Here is a 12171-nt window from a genome sequence, read left to right on the forward strand (position 1 = left end):
ATGTGTGTGTTGCATTAAAATGTTTGCTATTTTACATATATATGTATGCTCTCAATAACCCTCTATCTTATTACAATTAGGCTCATGCATTAACAACAACAGATTTTCACTGGTTTTGTACAATTATAAACCAAGCCAAGGAAGAGTTAATGTGTATCATCATTTTTTTAAAATCAGGAAATACTGATTTAATCAACCAAGTTTAAGATAAGAGATTAGACACTGGTTTAAAACAAAAAGGAAAAAAAATACACCACATTTTATTAATGTAACACAAAGTAATGTAAAGATTAAAATAATAATAAAACAATCAAGTTTTATGCCTTGATGTGAAGTTTTATCCTAATGATAATGCTAATAAAGATAGATCATTGATTCTCTTTATTTTGCATGACATACAACTTCTCTTATTCACATTCTTAATGCAATAAGTTGATTTGAAATAAATTGCTTAAAAATAGATGCAAAATTGGAAAAACAAAATAGGAAGCAAGATATTTATACCCCAAGAAGAGACTGATTATAATTCACTAATATTTAGACAATATTCATCTTGGGTTGTTTTTTGTGGGCTTTTTGTTTGTTTGCTTGCTTGTTTGTTTGATTTTTTGCTGACAAAACTATAAAATAAAAATAAATTATTTTTAAGGTTGCTCAGAAAGTTATGACACTATATAAAGATGTGTCATTAAGCAATTACCAATTTTGAGTTTGAAAATAATCCCTTTTGAAGTTAATTCCTTTTTCTCCAAAATGTTAAATTATATTTTTCGTAGCAAATTTTACTGATATTTTAAGCATATTATTTCTCAAACAGTCTAATTTCCTATTGTCATCTCATCTACTGAAATGAGGACATTGGTAAAAGCATATAGCAGCCACTTTACACTGTACTTAAATAATCCTTCACGATAATCATAGGTGAATTATTTTTATAAATATCTGTTCTGCATGTGCAATTGCTATGGTGAAATTGTAAAAAGAAATTATCAAATATTCAGTCATAAAGTAATAACAGTGTATTCTGATATAATATGCTATGTGCAAAATAAACAGCTTAACAAAATAACATGAACAGCTTTCAGCAAAGGTACTTATATTGGGGTTTGTGAATTGAAAAGAAATGTTATATCTATAGTTTTAGGATTCAAAACTGATGTATGTGTACATAGTGCAAATAAATAAAAATTTAAGACTTTTATAGTCTAAGCTTGAGTTATAAAAATAAGAAAATATATTTGGAACCCAGCCATTTCTACCTACAATAAAATACCTGTTGCATTTCTGCTTTATAAAATTAAACTTTTGGAATTCAGGATATATAGCTGTATTTCCATTTGAGTTTTATTGAATTGGAGGACACAAAAATTATAGGTAAAAGTATAATTAGCCATTAGTTAGTGGAGTCAGATAGAAATACTATAAAGAAGTATGCTAAATGGTGACTTACTGGTATGCTTACATTACATTTTAAAAAATGCATCACTAAAGAAGCTTAAGAAAATATATCTAAAGCACCAAGTTATTAAAAATAAATTACTTAGTCACATTGTAAATTAAATCTGTTATTTAAATATATATATGTGCCTTGGCCAGGTGGCTCAGTTAGTTGTAGTATTATCCTGTACACCAAAAGGCTGCGGCTTCCATTCTGGTCAGGGCACATACCTAGTTTGTGGGTTCAATCTCTGGTCAGGACATGTGTGGGAGGCAACCGATAGATGTTTCTCTCTATCTTCCTTTCTCTCTCTAAAAATCAATAAATATATCCTTGGGTAAGGATTAAGGAAATATATGTATATGGTATATGTACATGTATATATGCTATTAGAAGAGTATTAGAACCTTTCTGCATGTAAAGTCATTATCTATATTATGTGTTAATATAATTTAAAAACATGTACCCAGTGTCTCTTAATAGCAGTATATATTTATTAAACAATATAAATGTGAGCTTTGAAAACTTGAAATAGTGTTTTAATGCTCTCGTTTTCAAATTCCACAAAGACTGCTGTTAGCTGATAAAGAGAATAAGCAAGAAATTGTCCTTCAAGTGGTCCCTTTAATGTGTTCCACCAATAAAAAGTCATTCAAAAACATTGCAAGTTTAAAAAATAATAAATATTGCTCAGACAGGGTATATTCCAGAACCAATCTTACAGGGTTACATTTATCTTTACCTTGCTTATTTTTCATCCAATGTAAATATGGTGCATGACTATATTATTAAATAGGAACATAAATAAAATAACACAGATCTTTAAATATTTCAAAATGACTGCTGTAAAATGCATTTCTAATATCATTAAATTATTTTAATATATTCCATTTCTCTAATCAGACCAAAGTCTATTTATGTAAATTAGTTACATCTAAAGTCTCATTTATCCAACCTGTATTTATCCTTTGATCACAAAGCTTGTTAACTTAAATTGTCCTTTATTGTTATGATTCACTTTCCCATAATTATGCTGTTTGACTACCTTATTTTTTGAATAAATATATGCAAACGTGCCAATCATGTTCAGCACAGTTATGCTAGATGCTCAATGAACTGTATGAGCCATTTCACTACAATAAAACTGCCTGGAGTAGATCCAGGGCAAGGCCTACAAATACCAGTAATCAGAATGTCAGTAGGACCAGGACATACAAATGGAAGTGTGTCACATGTATATCAATAGATTCTCTCAAACACTGTCTGAAACCAATTTACAATCTATCATTGGGAAACCCTGGTGCATACAAGTGATAGATACCACCTACACAGCCACAATTTGCATCTGTTGTCTTTTTTTTTCCTTTACCTTACAAATATTGAACTTAGACTTCTGCAGTGGCACGGAGCCTCTAGCAAGCTTCTGCTTAGTCACAGCAGGAAAGTTTGATGTCATTAAGGACTTCTTTATTATGGATAATTTATTTCAGAAGACCAAAGGATAGTAATATATCACTGTCAAAGCTGGTGGTGAAAGCTATGACTAACTGTAAAATACTGTGCGGCCATAGAAAGAAAAGCTTGTCAATGTCTCTTTTACTAAAATAGGTTGACAATAGATTAGTGTAGGTCTGATGAACTTTAAAAGCATTTTGTAGGTAGGTGGTAAAAGTCACACTATCTTAAAATTGATAAGCAAAATGAACTTTATGCTATTCTCTAACAAATATATAGTCACTGGTTGAAGGAATTCAATACAAAAAAATAAATCCTTCCCTAATGGCTTGACTAAAATATGACTTTAAGATAATGCCCTGTGGGATTTATTAAACAGAAGTATCACTGAGGGGAATACATTCTGGAGCAATGACTAATATCATAATTAGCAGGTGCATTTGTAAGAATTTGCTCACTATTGAGTGTATTGCAGTACCACTCAGCATAGGGAGTTAAGTTTTACTTCCGAACTGGCATGAGCCCAGTTCTGGTAGTTGCATCTTCCTCCTCTTATTTCATCATCAGACTCACAACATACCTTCTCACAGTGCTGCCAACCATCCTACCATCCTCCAGAAGAATCAGAAACTTGCAAGGTGTTGTCTTTTTCTCTTAATTTGCACAAGGTCCACTGAATGCTTGTTGTTCCTTAACTTCTTTTCTTCTCTAGAATGACTACTCTATTCTAAGGAACTTCAAACTGTTTGAAGATTCAACACAGTAAAATCAAGTTTTTACATATTTTCAAAGGAAAACAAAGGTTTGCGCTCCTCATTAAAAAGTGAACTGACTTTGAACTAATAAAGTATTAAAATGAGCTAATGTCTGTGCTTATGTATTTGCATACATTATACTGAAAATATAAAGCCAAGTTTATATCTATTTATATTTGAATTTTGCCAAGAAGTTTTATTGTTCACATTTCCATAATTATAGGCAGAGCCAACCTTTGCTGTACTAAATGCATATAAGCCTTCATTAATTTAAAAAACACAAAATAGTTTCTTAATTTACACCTTTTATTTTATAGATATATTTCTATTGCATAATATTGCATAAGCAGAACTAATAGTAAAAAAAAAATTGAAACCTGACAATGGCAATGAAACATGATAAACTATAAATATTGTATTTTTAACAAGAATTTAATATTTTTCTGGAGATTTTTAAGAATTTTTCTCTTAAAATATGTATACTTCTTAGTAATCTCATAGAGGTGATATTTGGAATTATTTTAATAATTAATTTATTTTAATATCTTATATAAGCCTGTGCCTATGCATTCTAAAAAAAAGAAATAATGTATATTATAACAAAAACTTTATAGAGAAAAGTTTCTGGAAAATATGGCATTGGAGGTTTTTTTGGTGTGATTTGGACAATATAGTCACAGGCAATAGAAAAGAGTTTAAAACATATAATTTTCTTCTTAACTAAAAAACATGTTGAAGCAGCTGAGAGAGAAATTGTAGGGCATACTTTTCCATGGCCTTATATTTTTCATGATTGCACACAGCCTTAAATAACATAAAGATACCAAAATCCTCTGTGTAGACTTACATATACTACTAGTATTTAATGCAATTATAAAACTCACTCATAGAACCCAACTAAAATGTAAAATTATCTTGCTTTTACATTTATGAAAGACTGATGGATTATCATCTCAGTGTAAGAACAAGTATTGCCTAACTAGTATTATGAAAATTTTATTGAAAACTAAAAGCTAATGGATGAAGACGTTATTAACTTATGAGTAGTTATATCAACTAATATTAAAATAAGATTCTCAGGTTTCTAGTTCATATTTTGCATTCATTTATGGTAAAATTGAGAAATGCACACCGATTTATATTGGAGCTCAGATTTTTATGGGCACACACAAAACTAAGAGTAAAAGTAACACTATATCAAGAATGATGATAATATTTTGCATTTTAAATTCTTCTGTAAATAAAGTCAAAAACACCTTAATGACTTATTATCTTTTTAATTAAGTTTATTTGCACTTTATACTACTTTTAATATACAATAAAACAGGAAAAAGTTTTATGATTATGTACTCATGTTAATTTAAAGCAGGAATTAATCCTACCTTTAAAAAAATTAAAGACACGTGTACAAGACAGTCCTGGAGGCATGTAGTAAGAAAGAACCATTTCCTTTTTACTCAACCAACTATTACCCCTAAAAATAAAGATGTATATGAAGTTTATGGAAATGATTGCATGTAACTAATTAAACAGTGCCGAGTTAGAATAATATTGCAGGAAAATATCTTCAAAATTATAAGTGAAGAAAAAAATATTCACACACTTTGTGTTTGTTACTGAAATCGCTAATACACTAGTGTGTAAAGTTTTGAAGATCATGATCTAGGGAAATCAGCTGGGTTCCTGTTGTCAAGAATCTCTTAGAGGATAAAGAAGTGGGAATAGAAGTGTACAATGAATAATGTTCCTAGTAAGGATACAATTTTTCTTTTACCTTTTCATACTAAAACACTGCATTTATTGTCCAGACTATAACACTTTAGTCATGTATGTCTCAATTTCATTTTTATAGACTTATGTTTTTAACATAAAAAAATCTAAAATCAACCTTAATGTGAAGCTCTTTAAAACTGAACGGTAAAAAACTGTGTCAGAATATATTCCTTTTAAAATTTTACTTTAGTAGATATTATTCTGCTGGCTCTATACATTTTCTTCTCTGAAAGCATACTAAGATGACTTGTAGTAGTGCTACCAAAAAATATGAAAACACAGATGTTCAAACAAATACTGGAAATACTCCCACTAGGAAGAACTCCCCAGTCTTCTCCCTCTTCTCAGCGAAGTCTTCTTTGAAAACACCTGTTGAGAAGTTTCTCTGAGTCTTAAATAATTTTATAAGTCACAATAAGCAGTTACTTGTGACAATTAGTGATTATCTCTATTTGAATTTAGATTCTAATATTAATACATGATATAATTCATATGGAAATTGTTTCTATGAAAGTGCTTTTATAAATTTGTATAATAATCTATTTGCCTTACCTACCACAAAATCTATGCTCCTATTTTTCAAAATAAATTTTATAGCTTTAAAATGAATAAAATATTTCATTATAACAATCTTTTATTATGAGTCACGCTACTGAGGATATTTTAATCACTAGTTTATTGGTTAAACACTTCAGAGACTACTTTACTTCAGCTGATACTTGAAATAAAATCTCTTAAAAACCCGAAATAAAATCTCTTCTCACAAAACCCTCTTTCTTCATTAGTTTACATAATTGTACTGCATCCATATTCAATAAAAACACCCTTATACCCAAGAACCTACAAATCTTAACCTTAAAATTAAGCCCTACGACACATAAAATCTTTTGATACTAAAATAAATCTTAATTTGAGCTGTAACATGAGTCTTATAAATCCTGAAGTTTCTAAGTTTTATGTCACCACTCTCTACCGATGCATCTCAAACAATTAGGAAACTCTTTTCATTCCATCAATAGAAATACACCATACACCTTCTATATGCTGGAAAATAAGATAAACCAGGCCTAGTGGCTGCTAGTGCAAGTGTCCTCTGATGGATTAAAATTCATCCTTCAGAAATACACATGAGATTAATAGTGTGTTTCTTCAGCAGGCTGTGTTAAATACACTAACTAATAAATGCACTTGAAACAAGAGTATGGGATACCTGAACACTTTAATTTAAACATACCACTTAAGCCCAGAGTATTTGTAGCACGCTACTTTAAAAAATAAAGAAAAAAGTAGGGTAACTGTAGTCAATTTACTCTGTTCTCCAGAGTATATATTGAGAAAAACCTGATACATTTCAAAGGAAATTAACTTAGTAGGAATTTACAGAGCATCCCTTATAGGATTGCAAAAATTCAATAGAAAAAAAAAAAGCCTGTTTTAACAATTTATATTGAGGATATTTCTAGATTTCCAGGGTAAGAGCAATATGGGAAATTGAGCCACTTTGGGCGGGGGGGAGGGGATTCAAGAATTTAAAACACTTTTTCTGTGTCTTTATGGTGTGGATTAAGATTCAAGAAAAAATGGAAGGGCAAGGAAGTTTGTCCTTCTGTTTAAACTATCTCTTTCCTTCTCTTCCTGTGTGTGTGATTTGCTTTTCCTCAAGTTTTACTGCTAATGAGAAGAATCATCATCATCACCACCACCACCAGCCAGCCAGCCATCAAGCAATGACCAGCTTCAAGAACACTGTGATATAAATACAGTGTGGCCACCTCAACCCTCAAAACCTCCTGGATACTTCCATCCAAGATTGTTCTTCACTGATAGACCAAATTCATTTTCACATGGAACCTAAATAAAAATTCAACTGATAGAGCTTGAAGTGGAAGGTCCAGCATTAACCCTCTGTGATACCACTGTAATGTCAATGGTAAAAATATAAGAAGAGCATTTAACATGTGTATTTGTGAAATGACTGTAAAAGATTTATAAATATATATTTTAACATCTCTATTTCGAAAGATTATCATAAATATCAGTTTTAGACAGTCACAGAAAGACTTTCATAGAAACCATGATTTTTTTAGGGATAAATTTCTTGTTCGGTGTTATACAAACCTCAAAAAACCATGATTACTGGTATCAGTAAACACTAAAAAGTGGAATTTAATATTAGTACAATTAATACTTTGGTATATTCAGTGGCATCAAGTACAAGAATCTCTTTTACAAGGGCATTATACTATTATAAGAAAATAAATTTTGCTAAGTTTTAGCATTTGTTACACTTGTCTCAGAAAATATAAGGTTATGAAATTTTTAAACCCTATTTTAATAATAAAAACATTACTTAATCAAGTGTCATTGAAAGGTGTTTGCTTTTGAAACCATAAAATAATGAACAAATTATTTTCATTTGCCCCAAACTAATCTTCCTCCCAAAGTGTCACTTATAGTGAAACTCAGTTTTGAATTTCAAGTACTGCTCATCCAGAGTAATTTGTAGTAAGTCACATTCATAATAGGGGAGGATTAAGTTTTCCTGTGACACAACTCAATAGTGGATAAAAGAAACTAGGCAATCAATGACAAGACACAATACAGTCACCTGCTGCTATTAAAATCTATGTCCATGCTGGGTCATTTTTTTCATATATCAAAACCTTCGAACGATACTATCTAATACATAATAAATATCACTCAGATATACAGAAAATACACAGTATGCAAACTTAAATGCATCTTGGAATTCTTTATGGCAAGTGCCTTTAGTGCAACTTTGCTTCCTGTTTTCAAGAGCTCCAAAGCAGTCCATGACCTTATTGTGAACTTTCTATATTCATCAATGACACACACACACACACACACACACACACACACAACAGATCAGGAAAACCACAGGACAGAATAAATTTAAACTTTTCATAGATACTCATCATTATCCAGAGTATACATTTATACAAACTTTTGAAAGATCTTAAGAGTATATGTCAACATTTCCAAAGCTTAAGCAACTTAATGCATTGTGCTGCAGTTTTAGTTAAAGAGTAGATAAAATTAATGTCCTTTAAAATACTTTTTAAATATAAAGCTGACTTTGGGGGTGGCAGTGAAAACTGGCTCAGATTGATTCAGGCTCTGGAATTCTGGCTGATAGTTAACTCCTTAATATTTGGGTACACATTTCTCTCCCTTGGCATCATATGTTTTAATGGACTTAAATTCACTTTTAAAGTGAATTAGGTAAAACAATTTTTTTTCTCTATTCTGGAAATCCTTTCTTACAGAAAAAAAAAATGTAGAGCATCAAACAAAAATAAAGTAAAATAAACTATGAATACTTAACCCTGCTAACATTTTTAAAACTACAAAAATAAACTTTTAAAATGCAACAAAAGTAAGACATTTACATCTTGTAGATTTTAGACCGTTTACATGGGAGAGACTACGTATAGATAATGTTGTACACACGCAGTGGCAAAAGTGTAAACCGTTTTCATTAAAAAAAAAAGAAAGAAAATCCCCTCTCACTGCTGCTGGGCAGTGGCTTTGTCCTGGAAGAAAGGTTTCAGGACAGCTCCCAAACCAGCAATAAAGTGAAGTGCCAGGGATGCTAAAAGTCTCCTACCTGAATTATGGACATCCGCGTGGCGGGGGTCTCGCTCGCATTAGTCCCTTGTCCCGTGAAGCTGGTGTGGCAGCCCGCGTGCCCCTGAGGAACAGTCAGGCTGTTGGAGGCTGGTTTGAGGTACATCACCTCCGACCGGGGCGAGCTGAGGGGCAGGCGGGTCTGGTAGTCGAAGTACATGGGGGAGGTGGCCAGGGAGGGGCTGCTCACCACGTTCATGACGTTCATGGCGTTCCTCTCCTCCACCTCGCTCTGCACCAGCATGATGTCGTTTTTGTTGATCTTCTTCTTCTTGCCCTTGCCCCCGCCCAGCTGCGGGTGGCTGTACTCGGCGATGCGGCAGTTGTAAGTGCGGATCTCCTTGTTCTCCCGCTTGCACTTGACCGCGATGGTGATCATGGCCGCCAGAAGGATGATGGAGATAGTGCTCAGAGTCACGATGAGCGGCAGGGACACGTCCCAGTGGTGCTGCTCCCCGTTCACGCGGGGGACCCCCTCGGGCAAGGAGCCGCTCACCGAGCGGATGATGAGCTTGGCCACGGCGGACAGGGTGGGCTTGCCGTGGTCGGTCACCTTCACGACGAGCTCCACCACGGGAGTCACGTCCTCCCAGAAGGGGTGCAGCGTGCGGATCTCGCCGCTGGACGGGTCGATTTCGAACAGGTGGTCGTCGTTTCCGTCTACGATCTCGTAGGTGAGGCGCCCGCTCTCGCCGAAGTCGCTGTCCAGGGCGCGCACGGTGCTCACCAGGTAGCCCAGGCCGGCGTTGCGCGGCACCTGCAGCTCGGCGGTGTCGTTCTGCAGCGTGGGCAGCACGATCACGGGCGCGTTGTCGTTCACGTCCAGCACGGTCACCCTCACCGTGGCGTTACTCTCCAGGTGCGCGGGCGCCCCCGAGTCCTTAGCCAGCACCTTGAACTCGAAAGCTTTGGTCTGCTCGTAGTTAAAGGAGCGCAGGGCGTAGATGGCCCCGTTGGTGGGGTTCACGGACACGTAGGTGTAGATGGACACGTCGCCGATGTGCGAGGGCAGGATGGAGTAGGACACGGTGCCGTTCTGGCCCAGGTCGGGGTCCTGGGCGAGCACGGAGCCCAGGTACTCGCCTGGGATGTTGTTCTCGTGCACCTGCAGCACGTAGAGTCCCTTGGTGAAACGGGGCGGGTTGTCGTTCTCATCCAGGATCTTGACAGCGAAGGACTTGGTGGAGTTGAGTGGAGGGGAGCCCCCGTCCCGCGCCACGATGGTCACGTTGTACTCGTCCTGGGTCTCCCGGTCCAGCGGGCGGTCGGTCACTACCGTATAGAAGTTGTCGTAGTTCTCCTCGAGCTTGAAGGGCACAGGTCCTCCGGACCCGCCCAGGCCGCCGCCGGCCGCCCCACCTCCGCCCAGGACCCGGCACTGCAGCTGCCCGTTCTTGCCGGAGTCGCGGTCGGTGACCCGCACTAGGGCGATGACGGTGCCCGGCGGGGCGGCCTCACTCAGCGCCCCCTGGCGCACGGAGACGAAACCGATGGACGGCGCGTTGTCGTTGCGGTCGACGAGCTTGACGGTGACCTTGCAGTGGGCCGGGATGGGGTTGGGACCCAGGTCCCGAGCCTGCACGTCGATCTCCAGCATCCCACTCTCCTCGTAGTCCAGGTTGCCTTTGACGCGGATCAGGCCGGTCTTGGGGTCGATGGAGAAGAGCTCCCGCACGCGGTCGGGCACGTAGCTGCTGAAGGAGTAGAGCACCTCGCCGTTGGGCCCTTCGTCGGCGTCGGTGGCATTCAGGTCTAGGACCACGGTGCCCATCGGGGAGTTCTCGGGCAGCTCCACCAGGTAGGAGGGCGCCTCGAAGACGGGGCTGTTGTCGTTGGAGTCGATCACCTTCACGTTGATCTGCACGGTGGCGGAGCGCGGCGGCTCGCCGCCGTCCAGGGCGGTCAGCACGAGCGTGTGGTGGTTCTGCTGCTCGCGGTCCAGCGCCTTCTGGATGACCAGCTCGGGGAACTTGGTGCCGTCGCCCCGGGACTTGACGTCCAGCGCGAAGAGGCCGTGGTCGTCGCGGGTGAGCAGGTAGGTGCGGAGCCCGTTCTCGCCGGCGTCGGGGTCGTGCGCGCTGGTGAGCGGGAAGCGGGTGCCGGGGGCCGCGTTCTCCGAGATGTCCATCTCAATCTGGTCGGAAGGGAAGGAGGGCGCGTTGTCGTTGATGTCCTGGATCTCCACCTTGATCATGCAGATCTCCTTGTCGTTGGCGAACACCTCGAGGGACAGCTGGCACTTGGCGTTGTGGCGGCAGAGGGACTCGCGGTCGATGCGCTGCTTGGTGTAGAGGAGCCCGCTGTCGGCGTCCACGTCCAGCAGGTGCGGCGCCGAGTTCTCCAGCACCCGGAAGCTGCCGGACTTGCCGCGCCCGCCGCCGCCGCCGCCGCCGCCGCCGCCGCGCTCCGCGGGCGGAATCCCCGGCTGCAGCCGCGCATCTTTGCCGATGTTGCCGATCACCGTGCCGGCCCCCTGCTCCTCCGGCACGGAGTAGTTCAGGTTCTTGAGCGTCAGGGCCGGGGCCCACAGCAGAAAACAGCAACAGATGGAAAGGTACATCCCAGACCGGCGGGGTGGAGGCAGCGACCAGCGGACCGGAGGGGAGAGCGAAGGGGTGCGCGTCAGCCGGGAGCCCCCGCGCAGCATGCGCGCGGGGACAGCCACAAGTCCGTGGGTCCTTGCTTCCCTCCGCGCCCGGGCCGCGGGACCCGGCGGTCCCTCCCGGTGCCGCTCAAGTTCCCGAACCTGTTGATCTACAGCATCCGCACTGGGCGAGAAGCGGAGGCGCAGCGGCGCTGCGGGAGCACGGAGCCAGGCGGCGGCGGCTCCCCGCGGCTGGGGCCAGACCCGCGCGGCTTTGTCTCTCTGCCGCCCGAACTTGAGGCGACTCAAACTTAGGCGACGGTGCGGGGATAAAATGCAAATCTAGTCTGGGAGAGGAGATAAGGAGCCCAGAACGCGGAGGCTCTCCTCGCTCCCCCTAGGACGCTGCAAATCCACTCGCGCCGGTCGCCTCCGGAACGCGCTTCAGAGTGGGTGGGGGAGGGCGCGGGGAGGTGTGTCTTCAGGCGGATCGGAAAGTGAAATCCTTACTTGTTCCT

The 12171-nt window shown here is 39.8% G+C and overlaps 1 protein-coding gene across 4 annotated transcripts in view; it reads right to left on the minus strand.

The window, feature by feature from the left end:
- PCDH17 (protocadherin 17) overlaps window positions 1–11863 on the minus strand; it is a 100192-nt gene extending 88329 nt beyond the window's left edge. For 2 of the 4 annotated variants that reach the window (XM_079778697.1, XM_079778696.1), the window contains exon 1: window positions 9050–11863. In XM_079778697.1, coding sequence (XP_079634823.1) covers window positions 9050–11716 — 2667 coding nt within the window. In that variant the 5' untranslated portion in view covers window positions 11717–11863. The remainder of the gene's footprint in view (window positions 1–9049) is intronic. The other 2 variants (XM_079778698.1, XM_079778699.1) reach the window with 2 other exon arrangements.
- Between the last annotated feature and the right edge of the window lie 308 nt (window positions 11864–12171).

The sequence above is a fragment of the Cnephaeus nilssonii genome (genome assembly GCF_951640355.1).
Source record: "Cnephaeus nilssonii genome assembly, chromosome: 8".
Taxonomy (NCBI): Eukaryota; Metazoa; Chordata; class Mammalia; order Chiroptera; family Vespertilionidae; genus Cnephaeus; species Cnephaeus nilssonii.